Below are 24673 nucleotides of genomic sequence, written 5' to 3' on the forward strand. Positions count from 1 at the left end.
CACTGCTCTCAAACTGTAGTATATATCAGAACCATCTGGCAGGCTTGTTTTTAAAATGTGGAGTCCCAGGCCCTGGCCCTGGAGGTTTGGATTCATTAGATCCGAAGCAGCTCTGAAAAATCTGCCTCCTTAATGTGCTCCCACAGTGCCCCTGATGAAGATGGTCCTCAGCACGTGCTTTGGGAAACCCTGCTCCACACTGCTCTCCCATCTTCCTGCTAGAGCCGGATATCCACTCTGCCTCATCCGCTTCCTCCCTCCACCCTCCCTCCACCAGCCAAGAATTTCCTGAAGGGCCTTTCTAATCGCGTCTTCATCCTCCCAATTCTGTTTCTCTCCAGCCCCTATTCCTGCCGGGGAAATACAGAATCATGACACCCACAGCAAACACATATTATTGTGATCTTATGATTCCTGTTATTTACAAGTACCTGGGCAAATTATTCATCTAAATGCCAGGGTGAAATCAGGGCTTGGAAGATCCAAGAAGAGGTGGGGTGGTTGAATGTGAGATCACTGAAGAGATGACTTCCTTCCAGCCTCAAACCCATCTGACCGCTCTCTCCCTCTCTCTGCAGAGAGTTGTCTGCACGGCTGGTCTCAAGTGGTATCCTCACCCTGCTCTGATTCATTGTGTCAAAGGCTGTGAGGTGAGTCCCTAAAAATGATCCTGCTGTTGTTATCATCATCATCATTATTGTATATTAATCATGGCTGTCATTTGCTGTACCTACTAAGTGCTGTAACTATCCTTTTTAATAGACTTCTTGGACAGAGATGAGCAATCCGATTTTACAGATGGTGGAACTGAGGCACAGTTCAACAAACATACTCAAAAATACATTTAATGGATAACAGAATTGCGATTCCAAGCCAGGTTTTGCTGCTTCCTAAGCCTGTATTCAACATAATACTGCATCTGTAAAAGGGAGGGAGGCCATATTGATTTTGCATCTTTAATATGCCAGGCACATTACCCAGATTATCACATTTAACCTTTACAGAACCACAGGAAGCATTTTTTTTCTTTCTAATTCCTACTTTACTGCTGACCATTACTAAAAGATCACTTCCTTTTGCTACATGTTTGTCATTCACTTATTCTTCGACCCCAGAATTAATATGGACATCTTAGACCCGACCATAGGCTGAAAGTGGAAAATCCTCTCTGACTTCGCGGTTGAACTGTTCCCTGGAGTTTGAAATGATGATCTGTCTCTGTCTCAGTGACAAACCTAGGGAGGGACAGGGTACTTAGGATGTCATGTGTATTCTTAAGGGGGCACTGTTTATGGAACTAAGAGATATTTCTGTGGACCCCAAGTCCTTTGTGGTTCTTCTCAGCTGACAGTGAAAAGGAGGCCCCAAATTCCATCCAGGTGGATGAACACTTATCTGCGGTGCCCCCAGAGCCCACTCAGGAAAATGCAGGTGAAAAGGACTATATTGTGCTTTAGAAAACTTTGTGGGTTTTTTTTAAATTTATATATTTATTTTGAGAGAGAGAATGGGAAGGGCAGAGAGAAATGGGGAGAGAGAATCCCAAGCAGTCTCCATGCCCAGTGTGGAGCCCAACCCAGGACTGGAACTCGGGAACCACGAACCTTGAGATCATGACCTGAGCTGAAATCAAGAGTTGGACACTTAAGTGACTGAGACATCCAGGTGCCCCATAGAAAACTTTGATGAAATTCTTAGAATGTCAGAGCCAGAAATGCTCTTCTAGATGATCTAAACCTGATTTTTTATTTTAAAGATGAGGAAACTAGGACCTAGATAGTAGCCAAATCTAAAATTTGATGGAATGCCAAAATTGGAAGGGTTCTTAGTATGATCTAATTTAGTGTGATCTACTCAATGCTTATATGGAGTGGAAAATGAGGGTCAGAGAGGGGATGGACTGCCCAAAGTTGCACAGCATAAAAGCCACAGAACCAAAGCATGAACCTGGGTCTCCTGACTCCAGCCCAGTGCTTTTTCTCCTCCACTAGGCCACCTCCCACCCATGAAACACCTCGGAACTGCAAGTGTCACAGGACAGTCCCTGGGTCACACTTTTGTTTCTGTGCATTGGTTAGGAGCTCCCTATAGCATCTTCTCAGGGCACTTGACACTGAAGTCTTTAAGAACCTCCATTCTTCCAAGATTCAGCCAGGAATGGCAAAATCAAGGCCAAGGCCCAGGCCCTGTGGCTGTTGCTTCTTTCCATCTCTCTGGATCGGTCCAGTGCTTTGCGAAAAGGAAGCTTGGATTACCTGGGCGCTTGTTCTGCTGAGTTGGCGGTCTGGGCAGCCAGTGTGACAGCAGAATTCGATCCCTCCTTTGACTCAGCACTGGGGCCTAGGAGACCCTCACCTGTCAGGCTCCGAGCACTGCCAATGATGCTTATCGCCTTTGCCCTTGTAGGTGCTCCTCCTCTCCTTTACTCCTCAGCTTAGAGCTAATAGTTTGCCTCTTACCTGGGGCTGAAAACAATGCCTGGAAGAGATACAAATGCTGGGCCCAGGAAGGAGCCATCAACCTGGAGTGTCTAGAGGTAGCCAAGACTGAGAAAGGGTTTTGAGACTCCTGAGCCCTCTACCCACCCCTCTGCCCCCACCGTATCCAAAGTGGTCATTCACTCACTCATGTGTCAGAGCTTCACTGATGCCTGTTACGTGCCCAGCACTACTCTGCATTCTGGGAACACCATGATCTTAGTCAAGTGAAAATAGTAACTATGCTCTCCCTGACTCATCTGTGGTATCTCCTTGCCCCTTGTCCATCCGTGTATCCGTTCCTGAGGTTTTACTCAGTAAACATGTAAGGAATGTATATTTGATACAGTTTTGCTCAAATTGCCACACATTTTGCTAGAAAATCTAGGATGCAAAAATAAATGACACACATTCCCACCCATCAGGAACTCATAGTGTAGTAAAGGAGATAGACAAAGAGAGAATTCTTAAAGATGTACCAAGGGCTGTATCCAAAAGTACAAGAAGCTGTAGAAACACAGAATATCCGGGGGGAATTAGAGAAGGCATTTTGGAGGGATGAGGTTTGAACTAGATCCTGAAGGTTCAATTCCTCACCTGAACATATTAGTAATAGTAGTAGCCATGAGAAATACCAGCGATGGAAAAAAAAAAATCTCTAAGTAGTGAAGTTTTTCACATGTTATTTGCTGTTTCTAGAAAGTCTCCCTTCTACACGCTCATCTAATTAACCCCTGCATGTCTTCGGATCCCAGCCAAAATGTAATTTCCTTAGGGACACCTTCACAGAGCTCCCTGATTAGGTTCAGTCCTCTTTAACAACATCACGTACCTTTCCTCCATAGGTCTTATCAGAGTTGAAATTGGCCAATTAGATGTGTGATTATTTGATTAAAGCTTGCCTGCTCACTGAAGTGTAAGGTCTGGAGGAGTAGGAGCTCGATCTATATTGACTCACTATTATGTCTTTTTCTTTAGCATAGTGTATCACACATCGTAAGCATTCAGTAAATATGGTTAAATACAAGATGGATGCGTAGATGGGTGGACAGATGCATGGATGTGCCGCAGGAAAGGACACACAGCTAGTGATGAGACTGGAGATTTTTTCAGGGGCTAAATGATAATAATAACAACAACAACAACAACAACAACAATAATAATAATTAAAAGAACCAGTTTCATTTATTTATTTTTTCTTCTTCTTTTCTAGCTATTCCTTTACCAAACCAGTTCCTTTTATTCTAAGGAAGGTGCATTAGGTTTCCTTCCTTCATGTATTTGATATAAGAAAGACCCTAAAGATCAGAGCCCATAGGCAGGTCTCCTAAGGCACAGAGAAGAACCAAGGGCTTATCCTTTGTTGTTTGTGCCTCTCAGCTCAAATATGAATGTGATAATGTGTTCATTACGGCAGGTGCACAGCAGAGCCACGCTTGTTTTCATAGCCATGCACCTGTGCACACATACATCTGAGAACAGCTCTTGCCTGTTCTTAGTTCTGTCTTGCTAAGATGCTTTTAGACCCTAACAGGATAGTGAGGAAATGGAATCTGGCATCATAAGTTGGGGGCGCAAAGGCTCTGTGAATTTGGGGCAGAGATGCAAAAGCCAGGGATGCCACGGGGGTGGGGGTGACTCTTTGTGGAGCTCAGTTCTCCCCATAACAGTCAGGATGCAAAGGAGAGACCATTGGATCAGAGGGGTTGTGTTGAGATGCAATGGTCTTAGCCAACTGATGACACCTTTCCCATCAGTGAGTCACTGAGCATTAGAGGACCCATCCTGAACTTTAATTAGAGTGGTTTTGCTTTCAACTGCTTTCTATAGTAAAGGGTCATATGGTATTATTTTTGATGGGGCAAGGGGTATGCTTATTGTTTTGAGAAATCAGTGGACCTAGCCTACCTCCCTATTTCATTGTGCTAGGAGTCTCGAGGCCCAGTGAAGATAACCCAGTTAACCAAAATCACCAAGTAACCCCTCCAGTTCACTGGGGTTTGTTAGACTAGAGCCCAGATTTTCCAAACCCCTGACAACTGCATTTCCACTATGCCAATGCAATCTATTCAATTTCATAAACATCTCTAAGAGCCAAAGTTGTGCCCAGCATTAAAATAGGCGATAGGGAGACAAAGATGAACTGGATGTTGCCCACATCTTCAATGAGCTCACAGTCTTATACCAGCTACATGTTCATAAACAGAAAACAGTGGCTAAGTGCTCAGATGGGGAATAAAAAAGTGTTAGGGGGTTTGCAGATACTCCTGACTTTCCTGTAAGATTTCCCTGGGTTCAGATCAGTAATGACTTAACTCTGTCATCTTTTCCTGATTTTTGTAGCACCACAGAGTTGGAGGAGCACAGGGAAGAAAAGCAACAAATCAGTATGTGCTAGATATAGGCTAGAATGGCAAAGAAAAAAATATGAAGCCAACTTAGATTTAACATTGCTCTGCCCTGCCAGTGTGATCTTGGCTGGGCACTTTTCTTGCTCTGAGCCTCAGAATCATCTGAAAAGAGGGAAGAGCAAAGCTTACCTCACATGTTATTTGGAGAACAAAGACAACAAACACATAAAGCACGTGACGTTAAGTACATCTGTACTCCAGTGCTAGAGGAGAAGGAGCCCACAATCACATACGGACAATTGTGCCAAATTCCTATGAATTCTTACTTTTGATCTTTATAATTCTGGGTAGATTGCATTCAGCTTATATTTTATTATAAATCGTGTGTCTAATTACCTACTACTAGGAAAAGTAGGGGGAAGGTGCTCAAATTTTCTAATCTTTTCGTGAAGTAAAATGAGTCCTGCTTTGGAAAGATGTAAGTGATCTATCCTGTGGCTTTACATACTCCTACAAGTGTGTCCACCAGCGTAAACATAATTTAGTCGGGGAAAACTCAGCTAGATAAGTCTTTAAAAATGGTAGAAGCGATAACTGGTCTAAGAGGGTGTTGAGACTTGAAGCCAGGTAGGCTGTCTGCAGAGGTTTTTAAAAGGTTGAGAGATAGCTAGACAACCGCAGGGCCATCGCTCACCCACTCAGGATGCTAACAGGCCTCCTTCCCTTCTGCCTCTCTCCCCCTTTGTAGCCCTTCATGGGAGACAATTACTGTGATGCCATCAACAACCGGGCTTTCTGCAACTACGATGGTGGGGACTGCTGTGCCTCTACGGTGAAGACCAAAAAGGTAGGCCCCTGGGCACCGCCTCCTGCAGGCCTGCCCAGCTTCCCAGCCAGCATCACCCTACATGCTGGATAACCTAGTGCCTTGGTTGTGTCAGCACTTGCTCACAAGCTGTACTGTACTGTATTTTTTTTTTTTTTTATTCTTTTAGGCAGTAGTTGAGCTAATGTCATGTGCTGGGCCTTGAGCTAGGTGGGAAGGTTCATGGATGATCTTTGCAGATGTGGTTCCTCACCCTCAAAGCTTAGAGCCAGGTATGGAAGCAGACAAATACAAGAGTCATCAATACTTTGGGATGAGGAGGATAGAGCACTTTGAGGCCCCAGGCCAGGGGTTGGAGAAGGCTCTACAGAGGGATCAGCATGGAAGCTGAAACTTGAGAGATAAAGAGAAGGATCAGGGAGGTGGCCAGGAAAAGAATTCCTGGGGCATGTAAAATCCTAGAGAGAAGTTGCATTTTTAGGCTGTATGGCTAAAGTCTAGGGGAAGAGAGAAGATGGGACATTTCTACCAAGGTAAGTCATAGCCTTTGATTATTCTGTAATCTCTTGTTTCTCACATCTAATTTTTATAAAATTAGCAGGGGTGGTCTTGGTTGTGATTTTCTTCCTTGGCATATTAAGATGTAATAGGAGTGATTCAAGTGTTTGTAGTAAAACCTGAATATTTGACTATCACGTGTATCTACCAGTCACAGAAGAGTGGCCACCTCCACTTTCTTCCTGATGAGTGCTGGGGAAGAGATGGGTCCACCAGGGCAACCCAAGTTGAGAGCACTCTTGTGATGAATATGTTCATGGGAAGCTATTTCTGTTTTTATATTCATCAATACTCTGAGCCAAAAAATCATTTGAGCTCATCTCTCTCTCTTTAAAGGAGGGAGAACTTTGTTCCTAAGACGGGTCAGTCAGTCTTAGCTGACGAGGTGTCTGTGATCATGTGGTCCAAACTTTTCATTTCATAATGGGGCACTGAGGCCCATAGAGGAGGAATGATTTGTCTATGGTGGCAGAGGGAGTGATAGACACAGAGCAAGGCTCCTGGCTTGCTACTTAAATACCTTTATATTGTACCATCCTTAAAAGAATTAGTTCCTTTAAGAATGATGCTCTGACCCTAGAATGCACGGATAAACAGGGTAAGACCCAAGGAACACACTCAAACTCCATTTTTTGGTTGATGACTAGGGCTGCTGGGGCTCTCTGGGATCAGCCAGTCTTGTATGGGCAACGTTTCAGGATGCCTGCCCTTCTTTTCTGTTTTAAACACTGAAGGTAAACACTTTCTGCCCGAATACAGTTGAATAAAATTCATTGTCTACTAATGAATTTTCTATTAATGAATTTGTTTTGTATTTATTCACTCATTTCTATTCATTAGTAGAAAGTGAATTTTATTTTTCTCCCGGGTACAAAACAATACATATTCTACTTTTTGGAAAATCCAGAAAGTAAAACACCACCATCACTGCTGATCTTACAACCCAAAATAGCCATTGCTTTCCTTCTGGAGTATTTTATGTGTGTGTTTAAGTGTGTGGGTATTTGCGCCTATGTATATGTCACTGCATTTCCAGCTTGCAATCTTGTTTTGTTTTCACTTAGCACAGGAAATCTTACATGTAAGAATATGGTCTGACATTATTACAAATTTCCCAGCCATAGTTTTTCCTCTATTATTATTTATCACAGGGTTGTGATGTATTGTAATTTGTGTAACCATTCCCCTCTGGCTATTATTTTTAACTCTTGGGTTCAGTTTCTCACAACGATAAATAATGATGCTTGTGAATATATTTGCAGGTAAATATTTTTCTAGCTCTTATTATTCCTTCACAATTGATTTTTAGAATTGAAAGGACTAGGATAAGAGGTGCGAGCATTTATAAGGCTCTTGATACATGTTGCCAAATGAATAGCATACAATAGTGTCAATTTCACTCGTTGGAATGAGCCATTTGCGAAAGTGAATGGACAATGAAGTTTGTGTTTTAAATAGAAGTTTGTGTAGAATTATGACACATCATTCATGTGACACCATCAGCTGGAGTAAGAGCAGCTCCGATTAAAAGAATTTTCCTACCAACTATAACTTATATACAAAAACATTAAAAAAAAAACTAATTTATTTTTATTGGGAAACTTCCTTAAATGGATTGCTGTTTCTACAGAGTGCATGGTAGGAACATGAAGTCATGAGACTGGGGTTCAGGTGCAGATTCCAAATTATTACAGTCACTTGCAAAAATATATGCATGTACACCATATGGCCACTTTGGCTCTCTATTCCTATACTGGGTTCGGGTGCAACAATTTCAGACATCAGGGCCCTTAGGTGAGTGCTGCCTCTTTAGTGAGAGACCCAGAGTCCGTTCTTTGGCAGTTATGCATATGCTTCATAGTCATTGCTTTTCCACCCACGTTATGTATGTAATTTTGGCCTTTTGTGTTAAAAGATCCCCTTCTTTAAACTGGTGATCCTTCTTGTCGGCCAAGTTTCCTTCGTTCAGTGAGACGCATGTTCCTTGAGCATTTGTGTGGGCCCGGCACTGTCCCGGACTGTGTGCACTTTCCAGAGTCCAGATAGACTGACACCTGCCCTTGTGAAGCGCACAGTCTATTAAGGGAGCCAGGTGTTAAGCAGTGAGGTATATACAACCACACCTCGTAGTGCTTTTGTGCAAGGGCAGTAAAGGACAGGTGCAGGATCTTTTGGAGAGCAGCGTGAAGGTGGGAGAAAGCTGCTTTGGAGGTGACATTTACATGGAGCCCTGGAGAATGAGCAGCTCTCCTGGAGGAGGTGAGCAGTGGTGGAAGACAGGATGGAGAGGGCTGTAAGAACCATGTGGGGAGCATGGGTTACAGAGCCTGACCTTCTCTTCTGGCGCACACGGCTTTGCCGTAGTTGTTCCTTGTTCGCAGCGTTTGGTGCTTTCTTCACATTGGGGATTCCTGGAAGTCTGACGTCTGGAGGAGAAGTGTGTCTCAAATTAAACTCACACTTCCTACAATTTAAATTCCCCAATTTAACTTCTGAGTAAACTCCAGCTTCTTGAATGCATTAACACTCTCTCGTACACACCCAACTCTGCTTCCTGCAGTAGACTGGGTTCTAGAGACAGCAGGTGGAGAAACAGAGGATGAAAAAGATACCCCTAAGTGAACTGTCCCCTCTGTCAGACATCCTGCCAGACACGTGTCCTCTGTGACCTTCTTTAATCCCCATGTCAGCTCTGACAGGTCACTATTACCTCTGCTGCACAGGTGAAGCAGTTTGGGCCCCAAGCACCAACAGGACTTTTGCTTGAGGTCACTTGGCCACAACTGCCGAGGCCCAAATTCGAACCCAGTTCTCCCTGACTCAGGAGCCCAGCTCTTGCTCCTGCATGGGGCTGAGTCCTTAGTGCGCATGAGCGTGACCATCCCAGTTCTTGTTGGAGACAATTCACCATGAACCCCGACTGCCAGGGAACCTTGGACGTGGGACTCCTCCCCTTGGCCAAGGTGAAAGCAGCCCTTCCCAGCAGTGAAGACAGGGTGGGGAGTCATCGAGGCTCCCAGCCTTGCCAGCCATCCCTGACGTCCCAGACAGCAGTTTCCTCTGAGTGGAAAAAAGTCCTGGTTTCTGTCTCCAGCTTCCACAGCAGGAAGCCTCTGATGGCAGGAGAGGGGCCAGAGGCTGACTTCCTTCCTCTCATTCCCTGCCCCTTACTGGTGGCCTTGTTTCATTCCTACCTGAACTCTTGGCCTCAGCCACCCAGCGTGGGGAGTTCCCTGCCCACAAGCACCCAGCCTAGCATTCAGGAACTTACTTCATGCACCTTCCTCAATTACAGTAATTCCATTAATGGTGCACATTAATGGTGCCTTGTCAGGGTTAGAGTCTCTGCATATTATCTCCCTTTGAGATACCCAATAAGATAGACTCTGTTGAAGCTCAGAGAGGGTGAACTCACTTTTACAAGGTGACACAGCCGCGGGTAAGAGTCAGGATTTCCTTATTCCAAACAATCGTCATTACTATTTTTTGAGAGCTTATGATTTGCCAAGCATAGTGGTGATCGTTTTTGCACGTGTCATTTCATTTCATCACGCAGCAGCCCCATTGTAGGTGTTGTTATCCTCATCTTGTAGACAATGCAGCTGAGGCTGAGAAGGGCCAAGGTCCCACAGCCAGCAGGTGGTAGGACTGAGATGCAAATCTCGTGAGTCTAGACTGTGAGGCATCTGCCTCTAACCCCTGTTCTGGACATCTAGATGTAATGAGTTTGCGGCTTCCCCCCTTCCCCTGGCGGGTGGGCTTCTTCCTTCCTAGTGCTCCTAGAGAGCTATCCTCGGTATGAACTTAAGGCCCATGGGTAAGCAAGCATTCAGCATCTTCTCCCACATTTCCTTCTAGCCAACTCTCTACCGAACCCTCTTCCCAGTCACCAGGTCTGGGGACTCCTGGTCAGATGGCCCAGAATGTCAGTCTGCTCCCTCCATCCTTCCTCCCTTTGTCTGTCTGTCCAGACACCAGCTGTTCCCCACATCTGCCTTGTGGGGTGACCTGGGCCCAGCTGGCAGACAAGACCAAGACTATGCAGGAAACTCCGTCTGACAGGGGTGACCGGTTTCCCATCCAGACACCTGTCTGCAGTGCAAGGCAGACAGGAAGGGGCAGGACTCAGCTTCTCAGCATGTCAGTTTATTATTTTCCTGTTTGGAGCCTTGAGGAGTCTCGAATACAGAGCAGATTTCCAGAATGGTCGCTTCAGTAATTTACCCTCATAACAAAACAAAAAAAAAAATCATTTATAATTGGAATCATTCTCAGTAAGCATGTGTTGGAGCTTTAAGGGAAGAAGGGGAAACAGCCTTAACTTATTCAACATAGCAAGGCTTTGTAAGGCGTGGTGGCCTGGAACACTAGTTATGGTCATGTTTCAGACAGCTGCTAAGGGACTAATTGTGGAAGATGTCTGGGAAGTTGGGGTGGAGTCCCAGTTCTGTGACCCTGGGCAGGCCAGTCTCACCTTCGGTTTTTTATCTCTTGACATCTGGATTATATTCATGTCTAGGGCTTTTCCACATGGCTCCCTGAGGGACTTGGCTATCGAGTCAGAATCTGAGGGCTATTTGGGGCAGAGACCAGTAAAGATTAAGGAGAGATTAATCCCAGAAACCGGTCTCAGCACAGGATGGCATGCCTAACTGATGACATTAAGTATAGGGTTGCCATATTGATTTGCTAAATCTAAGTGAAAACAACGTGGTTTCTTAGGAAAGGACATTATACCGAAATGAAGCCCATTGGTATAAGGAGGCTAGTGACTCTATAATACATGAGAAGATAATAAACATCATTAGATGGACAACAGCCTTCTTCGCTGAGTGGTCCATGCTAAAGGGTTGGGTATTGGGTTGCAGAGTTGGTGATGTCCATCAGTGGGTCTTACATCTCTCCTTAGGAACTAGAATGGTCCTCCTAAAACAAGTCTTGTGGTATCACTCCTCTGTGCAAAGCCCTTCACAGTTCTTCCAATGGCCTATAAGGCCCTATGTGTTCTGCCTACCCCCATTACTTCTGTGGCCTCACTCTCTACTCTCAGTAGTCTCTCTCACTTGACTCTAGCCCTCTGAACTTCTCACCATCCAGCCAGGCATCCTTCTACCTACAGACTTTGTCACTGGCTCCTTCGTTGGCTGAGAACATTCTTCTCCATTCATCCAACATGACTCACTCCCTCACTTCCTCCAAGTCTTTGCTGAAGTGTCAAATTCTCAATGAGGCCCACCCTGACCACCCACCTTACACTATCCCTTACACACCCATTTGCTTTGGATTCTACTTTTTTTCTTTGGTTTAAGACCCTTATCACCTTGGCACATGCTATAAAATGTATTTACTGTCTCGGAATCTGTACCCTCTTGTTGATCAAATGAACATTTCATGAGGTCAAGAATATACATCCATTTGCTCACTGATGGATCCCTGGTTCTGACGTACCCCCCACTGGTGAGCACCTGCTATGTATGTGACATACACTGTTCTAGGCCACAAGATGGACCTAGTCCCAACCATGCTGAGTTTATTTAGAGTATATTAAGTGCCAACAGAGACAGAGCAAGTGAGGGAAGCTGACAAAGCTCCCTGGAGAAGGCAACACCAAAGGTGAGATATGAAAGGGACAGTAAATCTTAGCCAGGTTAAAGGAGTTGGGGGAGGACCAGAGACAAGGATGTGAGGGCAGTGTTTGTGGCAGAGGGCACAGTCTGTGCAAAGGCCCAGATGTAAGGGAGCATATTAAGGAAACTACATTTCCCTAAGTGTTGCTAGAGCACAGGGTGAGAGGGGATGTAAGTAGTAAGAGGTAAGAAATGAGCCTTGAATGGGCTTTTATAAACCAAGCCAGGGAATCTGAACCTTATCCACAGAGCCAAGGAGTGTTCAATGATTCTAAGCATTGAACTAGTCTAGAGGATCCTAGAAGGCTTCTTGGAAGAGGGGCTAGATGTGTTTACCTTGAAAGATTAGTAAGAGATAACAAGAAGATGACTAAAGAGACTATACTAATTCCTCGTCCACCAAATCATTGGCTTCTGGAGTGTTATGATTTTCCCTGTTTGGGATGGAGCTTTGAATTCTCCATGCGGAGAAATCAGACACTACTTTATTTTGTTTTTTGAGTAAACATGCATTTCATCTGTAAATGGCTTATCGAGGAACTATGTCCACAAGAACACCTAATACATGGTGTTAGTGTAGACTGATAGGAGTTGTAAGTATTAGATACTTATTTTAGTTTGATCCTATTCAGACCCATCTGTCCCTCAAAGTTCCCATTCTCATAACCATTGTCAACATACATCATCATGACCACCATCAACAGCAACATCCCCAATATCGCTATTACCGTCACCCTCATTATCACCATCATGTATTGAGCACATGTTTTATGCCCATATACCATGCTAGGTGCTTTACTTGAATTTTATACTTTATCCAAAATACTTCTAATGGACAGGCCTGTCATTGCCTCCATTTTACAGACAGAGAAACTGAAGCCCCCAAAACGAAAATAACTTGCCTAACAGCATAAGGAATCAAACCCAAGTCTCATTCCCTTTTCTCTCCCTTACTCTCTCTCCCCGTATCCATATGACCACTTTATCCACATTTAAACACGCCTCTGTATTCACTGACTCCTCCATGCCCTGTACCAGGCACGTATCTACCCTGCCTCCAAAGAGCTTACGGGGAGTCTGTGTACTTGCATCACACCTTGGTCTACTTGATCTCATTACATCTGTCGACACCGTGAAGTCCCTGAGACTCAGAGTGGTGAAGTGATGTGCCCAAGCTCCCACGGTGGGCGTGTGGGTAGTCAAGGCGTTCTGGCGTTCAGCATAGGATGCGTGTTGCTCCCCACACTGCACGCTCTCTGCTTGTGACCTCCCCGTTGAGTCTGAGTCACAATCCTGCCCCTGCCTGTCTCCCGGCCTCAGAGGAGACCTGCAGCCAGGACCTTGTGGTACATCTGCCTGGGCTGCATTCCTGAGCCACTGAAATGCACACACACACACACACACACACACACACACACACACGTGGAGGTGTTATCCTGGGCAACTCACCCCAAGGAGAAACCCCTGTCCCTGAGCACCATCTCCAGTACAGAGGAGAAAAGGAGAGACTCGTGGCCTTTGGTCATTGACCTGGGCTTGTTGACAGAATCCTAGAGTGGGTGGCCAAGCCATTTATGGGATAGCCTAGCCACACGGTGCTGGGAATCCCACATGTAAACTGGCCACCATGGCGTTTGTGCTGTGGGTGGTAGGTTTTCTTGGGAGCCCATCTGGGGGAGAAGGTAGGAAGCTGCTTGGGGAATTTCCCAGGAAACCTGGGAATTGGGTTCAGAGCTGACTTTACCAGGAATGTGACCCTTTTTTCCATGTCTCAGTTTCTTTCTCTATAAAAAGGGGACCCTGACTCCTGCTCCACCTGCCTCCTGGGGGGTCGGTACCAAGGAGTGGTTACAAACAGGGATGCAGATCTCAGGCCAGCCGCCAGCCAAGTGACTCACCCCTGTGCATCTTCGTTTCCTCTAAGATGTAAAATGGGGCTGGTAAGAATAGCTACCTTATTAGGGTTGCTGGGAGGAGTGAGTGAGACAGCGCACATTGGGTTAACTCAGGCAGGCACATACTAAGGGATAAAAGGCTATTGGCTATCAAAAGACACAGCAGCAGTCAGCCTGGCCAGGTTGTGAAGGAGGAGCCTTTTTACTCTCACCTGCTGAAAAGCTCTCAGTGTTTGGAGTGGACTTTAGAATCCTACACCGTCTAGTTACTGACTGGTAGTGAGGCCCAGGGTGAGTTTGTTTTCTTTTAAACTTTCTGAAGCCTCTGTTTTCTCACCTACAGGATGGGTAGCTAATAGCGACAGCCTCACAGCATTGTGCAGTGTGGACTAGCCAGCACATTAGGAATTATCCGGCATGTGGAAGGGCCGCAGGAAGTGGTACCATGTGTGTAAAGTGTTGTTCACTGCGGTGGACCCGTGTCAGACCTGGGAAGTAGGTAGAGCTGACAGTCTCTACCTTTCTGTTCCCACTTGCCACGGAGGATGCTTGTGACAAGAGAGGATCCCAAGGCAGGCTCTGAACAGGCACTTTGCTAAGATGCAAGAGGAAGGATGGGAGGAGGAAACAAGAGGCTGTACGTCTGTTCTGCACTAGGGCTTCTGCGAGCTGGTTATTTTATGGACTCCTCACCAGAACCCTGCGAGGTCTTTCCAAGGACCCTTGCCTTACAGATGGGGACATGAAGTCCCCAGGGGGCCAAGGACTTGCTGGAAAAGCAGCACCTAGGTGGAGCCCACACCTGAACTTGTCTGCCTCCCAAACTCCTAGCAAGGCTTGGTAAATGCAGCTGTATTTACAAGCATGCAGTGAAGATAAGGAGGCTCCAGATCTGCCTCCTGAGGCCAAACCTTCTAGACTTTGTTATTCTGATCGGGGTTCCTTCCCTCAGTTTCCAGACTTGTTTCTCTGGGAAAATGCCAAAACTGCCCTGGCTGACTTGGGGAGGAAAGGGAGTGGCCATGCCGTGCTCACTTCACCAGGGTGGCCACACTGGCTTAGAGAAACTAACTGGTGATGGGGCCCTGCCAGCTGGTGATAAATGGACAAACTAGTAGAACCGGGGATGGCAGAAAGGGTAACATGCAAGACAGGGTTTGTGGAGAAAGCCTAAATTTCTGCATCCTTTCTGGCCAGGGCTTTTGCCTTCTGCCTTTCTCAGATGAGAAGGATTTTCAGACAGATGGGAAGGTAGAGAGCATTAGAATCAAATCTTAATGTACAGGTAGGGAAAATGAAGCCCAGAGAAGGGAAGTAACATGTACACACTCACATAGAGATTGAGTGCAACAGCAGAAGGTCCCTGCCTTGTGTTCTGGGTGCATATTCATGCATTCATTTGTTCCTCCGTTCAAGGGTCCGTTGAGTGCCTGTTATGTGATGTATAAAGACTCAGGTCAACAACAGACATGGTCCTTGCTCAGACTGAGCTGGCATACAAGTACAGAAGCATTTCAGAATGAGATGACGTGATATGAGATGAAGGTGATGATGCGATCTTTGGTCAGACCAATGAGGGAGGAGGTGAGACTTGAGACAAAGACCTGAAGAATGGAGGAGCAGCTGGCCAGGAAAGAGCAGTGAGGGGAGAGGAAGGTTGATGGCTAGAGACTTGCTCAGATGGTGGTTCCCTTATGGAGGCTGTTGGACAGTGTCATCCCAGCCAACAGGAGGAAAGGTCACAGAAGGGGTTCATTTAGAAGAAAACGACGCTAATGATCCACACAACCTTCTGAATTTGTGTTCTATTACAGAAAGCCTTATCTGTTCAGTAATTCCAGGTTATCTGCCAATAATTATGTTTAATTTTGTAAGGTATACAACAGTGATCTCGTACTTTGGTGTCACTTTTTCCATAAAATTTGGATTATGGGCAAAAAAAAAAGGTAGGAAAACAATTGTAGTATTTGAGGAACCAATAAATAAATAAGCCACCAAGAGTCAGGAAGAGAAAGGGGCCAGAGGTGGTCCAAGAAGTGTGTGTGGAGATCAGATCATGCAAGGCCTTGAACTCATGGTAAGGACTTTGGGTCTTATTCTAAGAGATCTGTTCAATTTTTGCCTGTGTGAGACGCAGCGGGAAGCTCTTTCTCTTTTAAGCTTTTCTCTCTCTCTTTAAGAGAGAGAAATCAGATGTGAGACTCTCTCTAATGGGTCCTAGAGCCATAGAGAGAACTCTGCACAGGACATTAGAGGTAACCGGATCATTCTAATGTTAGCATGTGGCAAGGACAGGAGAAGAGACTAGATAAAGGAAAGGGTTGAGTTGAGGACAAAGAAGCCGCTGAAGTCAGGGAGGTGGGAGAAGGGGACAACAGGCAGCAAAGGTGTCACCGATGGTGAAAGGTGAGCTGGCGGGAAATCTGATTCAGCACAAGCATCTCCTGAGTGTGAGGCCACGTGCTGGGGCTTCTGGATGTTTATTTTTGTTTGGACTTCACAACCGTATGAAATGTGCGGTCTTTTTAAAAATCACCCTTTTATGGATATAGAATCTGAGGGTCATGGCAGTGGAGGGATTTTCCCCAAATTGCTCAGTGACTGTGAATCCAGCAAGGAGACCAGTCCAGGCCTCCTGGCTCCCATGATGGTACTCTCCCCATTTGACCTCAGCTGTTAGATTCGGACTTGGCCCCACCATCAGTTTCCCCACTTGGACTGGAGAATTTCCTCTATGTCGTTTAGAGGCTGTGGAAGGATATTCTAGATTAGAAGGCACAGCCTTCACAAAGGCATGACAACTAGGTAGTCAGTGTCCTGAACAGGGAACAGCAAGTAGTTGTAAGCAGAAAGACACTGCGTGGAAGAAGCATCTATGAGAATGCTTAGCATTCTCGTGAATGCTTATGAATTTTTTAAATGTTTATTTTCGAAAGTGAGAGAGAGAGGCACTAGTTGGGGAGGGGGAGAGAGAGAGGGAGACAGAGGATCCAGAGCAAGCCTGTGCTGACAGCAGAGAGCCCAACACAGGGCGCGAACTCATGAGCCATGAGACCGTGACCTGAGACAAAGTCTAACACTCAAACGACTGAGCCACCCAGGCACCCCTGAATGCTTATGAATTTAAATTGAAAAGAGAAACAGAGATGTGCTAGTCATGGGTACAGTGAAAGAGAGAGAGGTGGAGAAATGAACATTCATTCATTCTATGGCTTAAGCTCTGAGAAAACAAGAATGAACAAAACAGACATGGTTCCTGCCTCACTGAGGGAGAGAGATATCTATCAATTGATGGATCGATCCATCGATGCACTGAGCATATGCCAAGAACTGTGCTTTATGTTTTTCATCAGTTCCCTTATCCCTCATCACAACCTCAGGAGGTATACGCTTTCATTATGCCCATTTAATGAATGAATTAACTGAGGCTCAGAGAAGTTGTCACATGCTCAAGCTCACACCAGTAGATGAGAGGGCTGGGGCTTATACTTCAATCTTCCATTTTAAATCACTGCAAGATTGCAGGATGGAAAGAGGTTGAGAGGGAGGGAGGGAAGGCAGGCCAAGAGGCAGAGAGAAGAGTTAGATACACAGAATGAGTCCACAAGCCAGGAGGACAAAGATGTTCCCTGAGACTGTGTGAGCACTTGGAGACCCTGCCGAGGCAGGAGGTGAATGAGGTTATTACACCCATCTGCGCAGATGGGGGCCCCCTGGGAAAAGTTATATGCAAATACCATGATGCAATGAGGTGAAATCCTCTTGCGTTAGCCCAGGCTGGGCCTGGCTCAAGCAGGGCTTGCACCGTGCCCTTTGGGAAGACCGGTCATCTGCTGCACGGGGAAGACATTCGCGCTTTCAGTTTCTAGAAAGGAAAGCCAGATCAAGGTCCCAGAGCGTGTGAAGGCATGGAAAAGTTTTTACGTTTTTTTCACAGCTTTTGTTACATGTGTGTAACAACTCATGTTGTATACCTCTCAGCTTTTCTTTCTCACTCAAAATCTCCTCAACAGCCTTCAACCAAAATTTGGGATTTACAGTTACATTACCATTTTACATTACAGTTTTTCACCCATGATTTCATTCAGCCCTTAGTGTTCACAGTGTAAGGTGGGGCTTAATGATACCAGTGCTCCAGCTGGGAACCTGAGGCTCAGAGAAAAGTAGCTTCTCCCACTTTAAATACCAGATCTGTCACTTTTCACTTTGGGCAAATGCCTGCCCCTGTCAGAGAGCCTCAGTTTCCCTGTCTGTAAAAGGGTGATTGTTTTAGTACCCATCATCTTACAGAGTTGTCAAAGGATTTGATGTTTTCCTATTTAGAAAGTGCCTGCCCTTGAAAATGGAAGCTGCTGTTACAATGACCCGTGATGATTTTGATAAAAGTTATTGCAGGGCTAGCAAGAAACAGAGCTATGAGTTGAACTTGAGTCTGCTGCCCCTCCCCCACCAAATTCAGTCATTGGAAAACTATATCAGACCCAACCACCTGGCTCACTTCTTCTCTTTTTCTCTCTGCAGGTTACCCCATTCCCTATGTCCTGTGACCTACAAGGTGACTGTGCTTGTCGGGACCCCCAGGCCCAAGAACACAGCCGGAAAGACCTCCGGGGATACAGCCATGGCTAAGGAAGGACAAGGAGTTGACAAAGAATTCCCAGCGCCAGGACCCGCATCCCTTTGGTATTGATTTCACAGTCAGCTGCTCAACGGAATGGCCTCCCCACACCAGGGATCCTTAGCACCCAACCGGTCTGCCTTTAATTTCACCCAGGAAGGACTCATAGTAGGGGCGCATGAACCAAGTCTCGCCATGTTGAAGGATGGAATGGAATCCCATCCCAAAGTCTTAGATGGATTGCATATACAAGTGTGCTGTCCCAGAGCCTAAAATTCAAATCATTTGTCACACAGCCACAGCAAGAAACATGTTATACAGTTAGGAGTATGCACATATGTGGTTAGTACACACGCATGCATACGTACCCCAACAGACATCTGTGTGAGGGGAGTGTTGGAGACTGAGCGGAGAGAGACGGGAACAAACTCAGTCTTCCCTTTCCCAAGCTCCTAGTCAATACTGTCCTTGGGAGAAAAACAGTTGCAGAAACTGCTAAGACCAAGTGTTGTCAAGATAGCTTGTACTCTGAGGCTTGGAACATGTCAGGCATGCACTGTTGTGCAGTCCTTTGGGATTAGAAGTGAAATGGTCTCTGATCACCTACCTTCTAGGGAAGTAGAACCCAGGATGAGGTAAAGAATCCAAGGTATGCAAAGCCCCCTAATTCTTCTGCTGCCGTGGGGGGATTTTACCCCAACTCCAGGGTTAAGGCCAAGCTGGAAATGGCATAGGGTTGCAGTGTCAAGGTATTATAACAGCCCCCTGCTTGAGGCCATAAGATCCCTCCAGAACCCACCCATTCCCCAAATCTTGCCTTGGGACCACATTCGCTGCTACTTTTCCTGCTGCTCTATCCTATACGTTGAGTACCCCCAAGATGGTAGGACTAGGTTAGGAAAAACCCCACACAACCAAACAGTCTGCCTTAAGAGTGACCCACATCTTCCCACAGCTCCTCACTTCTTAGCCCTTCCGCAAGAGAAAAACCCTCATTGGCCCACTTGGTGAGAAGTTAAATCCCCCATGGGTGGGCTTCGCATCCTAGGAGGGAGTAGAGGGACTAGAGATGCTAAAACCCTCACTGAGAGTCCAGAATGTCTGAGCCAGTGTTAGATTTTTATAATCAAGTGGACCAGTGTTAAATGTGCTGTTGGGGCCATCCAGAGACTGCTGGAATTGTGGGGACTCTTGAGTTATTATCCTTATCCCTGCCTTCCTGGCCCTCCAGGCTAGATCAGGCTCTGGTGCTGAGGACCTCACGGTTGCCCTGAGCAGCATTCTAGAACAGAGAATCATCTTGGATATGATCAATCTGAGCTGTGTTCTCGAGGGCCCTCAGAGGGAAGCTAAAGAGCACACAGCGTCAGTCCCCAACAACCAAACATGGTCATCATGTTCTTCACATAGTCTTCCAGCTGTCAGGACTCCCATCCACACCTGTGGTTGGTCCGCCCTTCCCTCTTACCCAGGTTCAGCCTCCAAAAGTTGAGAGGGAGGTAGTCCATTGCATGTGGAAGCCCCTACCTCATTGGGGTCCTCTTTGCCTGTTTTCCACCAGTTACTTGTCTGCTCCTTTTGAATTAATACGGGAAGAAATTAATATGGAAAGAGGTGGCGAGAATGGTCAAGCTGGACATAATTTCTAGACCTGGAACTGAGAAAATGAGGCAGTAGGAGAGTATCACATAAAGATTGCTGTAAATCATGTCATCTCAAATCTAGTGAAAGCAACCAACAAAAACAAAGTCTAGCACAGGAATGGGAAACCCCAGGCATGTGTGCTGACTCCTCATTCCTGCACCTGAGGCAGTCACTGTTAATCAGTCATCGTCCTTTCTCCTATGGGGACCAAAAATAACTTCAGGAACCTTCTTCCTGTATTACTCCTGACAGCAATTACCTGCTGACCAAGAGCACTTGAGAAGACATCTATCAGCCAATATATACATATATCAAGGTGCTTTTTGCACAGGTGCCCACAAATGATGCAGTGCTTAGATTCGTGTGGCTTGTTCTGTGTTCCAAACTCTGAGACTGGGTTCCAGAATGGAGAAGCTGCCACCATGGTTAAGGACAGACTCAAATCCCTTATATTTCCTTCTTACAAACTCACATCTCATTTATATTCAGATCATTTTCTATAGTTACCAGGGCCAATCCTTAGCAAAACCATCCTCAAAATCGGAAGACTTGATCCCATTTTGTACTCCCTCCAGTATCTTAGGACTCTCGCCAACTTCTAAAGCCCCTCTCTTGCCCTAGCTGAGTTATCAGCATGTGTGGTCAGCTGACAAGATATGAACTAAGAAAGGTAATGGTATGGGCCCTCCCAATTGCTTTATCATGCATGGAAGTAGTACAAAAAGTCTTGGAGACCCAAAGGCGCCATTACTAATGGTGGGGTTGCAGGAACCACAGAAAAACCTCACCGGCTTCCCTTAAATTGACCCTTGTGGTCTTTCTTCCTTCACTCTCACCCTGTCTATGCCCATACTCTCCAGCTGAGCAAAGTTTCCTAGAGGCTGACTTCTATCTTCAAACTCACAGATTGAGTTGAGCAAAGAACTACCCAGTCTTCTCCTTACCATCAATCAAACCTGTTACTCACAATGATATTAGGCAAGATAGGCTGCCCCACTGATGACCAGCCTCATGCTCACATGGGAGGCCCTTCTCAAAACTTAGAGAAAGAGACTCAGTTCTATTTGTGCGAGGCACTGATTTCCGGCTTCATTTTCTTTCTGGGAATAAACTCATGGTCTTATCCCTTTGATCATTTCCTGCTTAGGATAATGGAGTACTCACAAGGAGGCAGGTCTGAAGCACTGTGGTCTATCAGCAGCTCGGGGGCCCTAAAGCAGTTGGGGGTTCTGGGTTGAAGAAGTATTAGCCTGTTGGCAGCAAGAAAGAAAAGATGAGGAAGACAGTTCTCCAAACCCTGTTTTGGGAAGCCTTTCCAAGCCACAACCCTAACTGCATGCCCAGAGGACTTGCATTACCCCCATAGTCTGTGCCAACCACCTCTTAAGGGAAGATAGTCCTTGGGAAGTCCATTTTGGTGGCTAAATTAGGGTGTTAAGAAAGGGAGCGATCATAAATAAATAGGGCTTTGAAGATGGAGGGTATGCGCTGCTACTCCGGGCTTCAGCATGTTGAGTCACTGCCTAGACGGTTCTCTTGGCCTTTTTCCCACCTTGGCCAATGCTTAAATGCTATTTGTTGAAAATAATTCTTTCAGACAGATTTCAGCTACCTCCCTTCCAGGTTCAATTTAACTTGGTTGTAACTGTCAATTTGTTATAGGTCTTACCTGTGTTTTAAAAAGAAAAAGAACAAAAGAAAGAAAAAGGAAGGAAGGAAGAAAGGAAACCATAAATTCAAGTGAACAGTTTTGAGGTTTTATGTTTTGTGGTTGTTTTTGTTTTTTTTTTCTGGAACTACTTCAAGTGGGAAAATAAAAAGAAATTGACGGTAAGAAAGCTGTACAGATAGAGATTGATAGAAGACAAAGATTAAAAGGAAATAAAATGCATGATTAAAAATAAGAATTAAAAAAAAAAAACCCTATTTTTGTGCTTCCTAAAGGGAACTGTTTATTCTACAGACTAGTAGGTAGACACAACCATAAAAATTTTCCCTAGCAGGAGACATAAAGCGGGATCTTATAATGCTGTTATTTTCTGTACATTGTGGTAGGTCCAGGAATAAGACCTCTTCCCCCTTGATATGTAGTTGTCGTTGTCGGGGGAGCATTTTGTCTATTTGTTTGGTGGCAATCAGTGGTAGCCGGGAGTAGGGAGGGCTGGAAATTGGTTTTACCTAATATTAAGGGGACATAGTGTGTTGTGCTTTTCACGTTATAAAATGTTTGTATTTACCAGTAGAGCACTGGGCTTTATAAAGACTGCACTTAGAATCACACTGCACGATCCACTTTCCTAAAAAAGCTGCTACATGACCAGACAGGTAATTCCCATGGTTTTTGAGAAACAAAACAAAATCAACCAAGCAATCAGCAAATGCAAAGACTAAATAGCAAATGAATAAAAGCCTATTCTTGTAACTTATTTACGTTTTGCCAAATTCCTACCAATGGTTTGATCTTTAAAAGATTTGTATAATAGCCGAGAGAGGAGTTATGTCTCTAGAGAAAGAACCTGGAATTCTTGACTCCAGGCTTCCGTTTGCTCAGTGATCTTGAACAAGTCCTCAGATAGCTTCTCCATTTGCCTCAGTTTCTCCAGCTGCAAAATGGGGATGATACTACTTACCTACCTCACAGTGGGATGGCAGGGGATGGTGAGGCCCTGAGGATTTTAAAGGGGCTGTGGCAATCTGTGAGAGACACAAAGTCCATGGGTTACTTTTTAAGAATGCACAGGCCCATTGGCCATTTAAGAAAGACAGGGAGTGCTCATGTGATAGTTCAAGGAAGAAAGCTGGAGCTCCTGATTTTATAATCCACCTTAAGAGAGAGGCTTGTATTTGGGAATATTTCACTCCTAGGTACATTGGATTTTCTCCTCCCCTGTGCTGGCCTTTACCAGTTCTAGAATTTGATTAAAAGCCAATTACATCTTACAGTGTAAAAGTCAGTTTACTGTGGTCTAGTCAAGACTCATGGGCCATTTCCAACCTCATGGAGGAAGGGAGTCACTAAAATCTCATCTTCTTCTCAGACTTAAAATTCCACATCAAGTGTTCATTAAAAGAAGATATGGCATTCTGAGTGCTAACAACTCGGGGCTTCTTAAACACACCAGCAGTCAGTGAGGAGAATTTTGAACAATTATTGAGTTGCTTTCTTGGGTCTCTATAATCAATAACCTGTCCGCAGATATCTATCTATATAAAGATATTATATATAAATATAAATTTACATATATATGCACATGTATATATAGTTGTACATATATGTGTGTATATATATACTTAAATGTAATATTTACAAAATAAAACTGTGATCTCGTCTAGAGAAAATGTATTCATATTACAAACTGCTCTTCCATATTTATGTATCATATTATGCCTTTTTATTATTGTTATAATTATTATGGGTATTTCTAATTGTTATGATGTTGAAATCTGTTTGGCACCTTCTGGAAACTACCAAAAATGATTCTCCATTGAAGTGCTTAAAAATCTGTTCTCATGAGAATTCTACTGGCCTACTACTATAAAAAAAGTAAAAAAAAAAAAAAAAAAAAATCTAAACACCAAAAACAAAACACAATTCCAATCCTTTTTCTGTACCTCACGCGCATAAATTTGCTGCTCCTATTTTGGGTTTTATTATTTTTCCTGTTTATGTGTTTTTATGGATCTAAGTTAAGTCTTTCAGCAATATATAAAATTGTAAATAGTAAACTTTATTTATTAAGAATGTCATCTTTTTTAATTTATATTTACACAATTGTTCATCTAATTTATTTTTTCTATACGGTTTTAAATACTCAGACATATTTTGCTGTTCATGATATTTTTATCCTATTCTCGTGGATTTGTGTTTCCATACTGTTTTCTCTGGTCTCAATTACAGGTTGGATCTCACACACAAAAAAATAATGTCGAAGACAGAATTATTTTGCCACTGTTGATTACTATACCTTAAAATTCTATATTATGAAAATATATAATAGCTTGTATGCTTCAGTATGTAGCGGTGTGGTTTCTGTGTGTTGTGGAAATCTAAAGGACTCACATATGCACACACACTCATGTGCAAGAGAACCCTAGGGTCTTGAATGAGAAGATCAGTGGTTGCGTGAGGTTGAATTCGATCTACACCCAATCTTCTACACAAATAAATTCCTGTAAACATCTGCATTTTGCATATGCAAAAACTGAAAAACATTCTTACATGTTAAAAAAAAAAAGTTCACATTTTAGGGAACTGAAACAAATATATAAATAGAAATTTACACATATATGCACATGTTTATATGGTTATATGACAGTTATAGCTAGCCTTTTGGATGCTATCTTCAACAATATACTTCCAGCATATTCTTTATTTTCATTTTTTTCTTCATAATTGAATGCTTAGTCATCTGGTTCATCAAATGAGCCCGCAGCTGAGGCTGATGTTTTGCTGTTTTTGATCTGCCTACTGGATCTCATTTTTCATCTTATCACCACTTAGTAGCCATGGGATCTTTGGAAAGTTATTTAATTGCTTTAAGATTTAGTTTTCCCATCTGTAAAATGGAAATAATAAAAGGACTCACCCCAGGATGTTGTTGATAGAATTAAATAAGATAAATATGTCATATTCTTAGAACTGCAGCAGACACAGATTATATTAACTCTTGTTTTGAT

At 44.3% G+C, this 24673-nt stretch overlaps 1 protein-coding gene across 1 annotated transcript in view; it reads left to right on the top strand.

The window, feature by feature from the left end:
* PAPPA (pappalysin 1) overlaps window positions 1–24010 on the top strand; it is a 244000-nt gene extending 219990 nt beyond the window's left edge. The window contains exons 20-22 of the mRNA XM_019453913.2: window positions 579–650; window positions 5577–5675; window positions 18256–24010. Of these exons, the coding sequence (XP_019309458.2) occupies window positions 579–650; window positions 5577–5675; window positions 18256–18363 (279 nt within the window). The 3' untranslated portion in view covers window positions 18364–24010. The remainder of the gene's footprint in view (window positions 1–578; window positions 651–5576; window positions 5676–18255) is intronic.
* Window positions 24011–24673: the final 663 nt, after the last annotated feature.

The sequence above is a fragment of the Panthera pardus genome, unplaced genomic scaffold (assembly GCF_024362965.1).
Source record: "Panthera pardus isolate Hobbes unplaced genomic scaffold, ASM2436296v1 HiC_scaffold_20, whole genome shotgun sequence".
Lineage (NCBI taxonomy): Eukaryota > Metazoa > Chordata > Mammalia > Carnivora > Felidae > Panthera > Panthera pardus.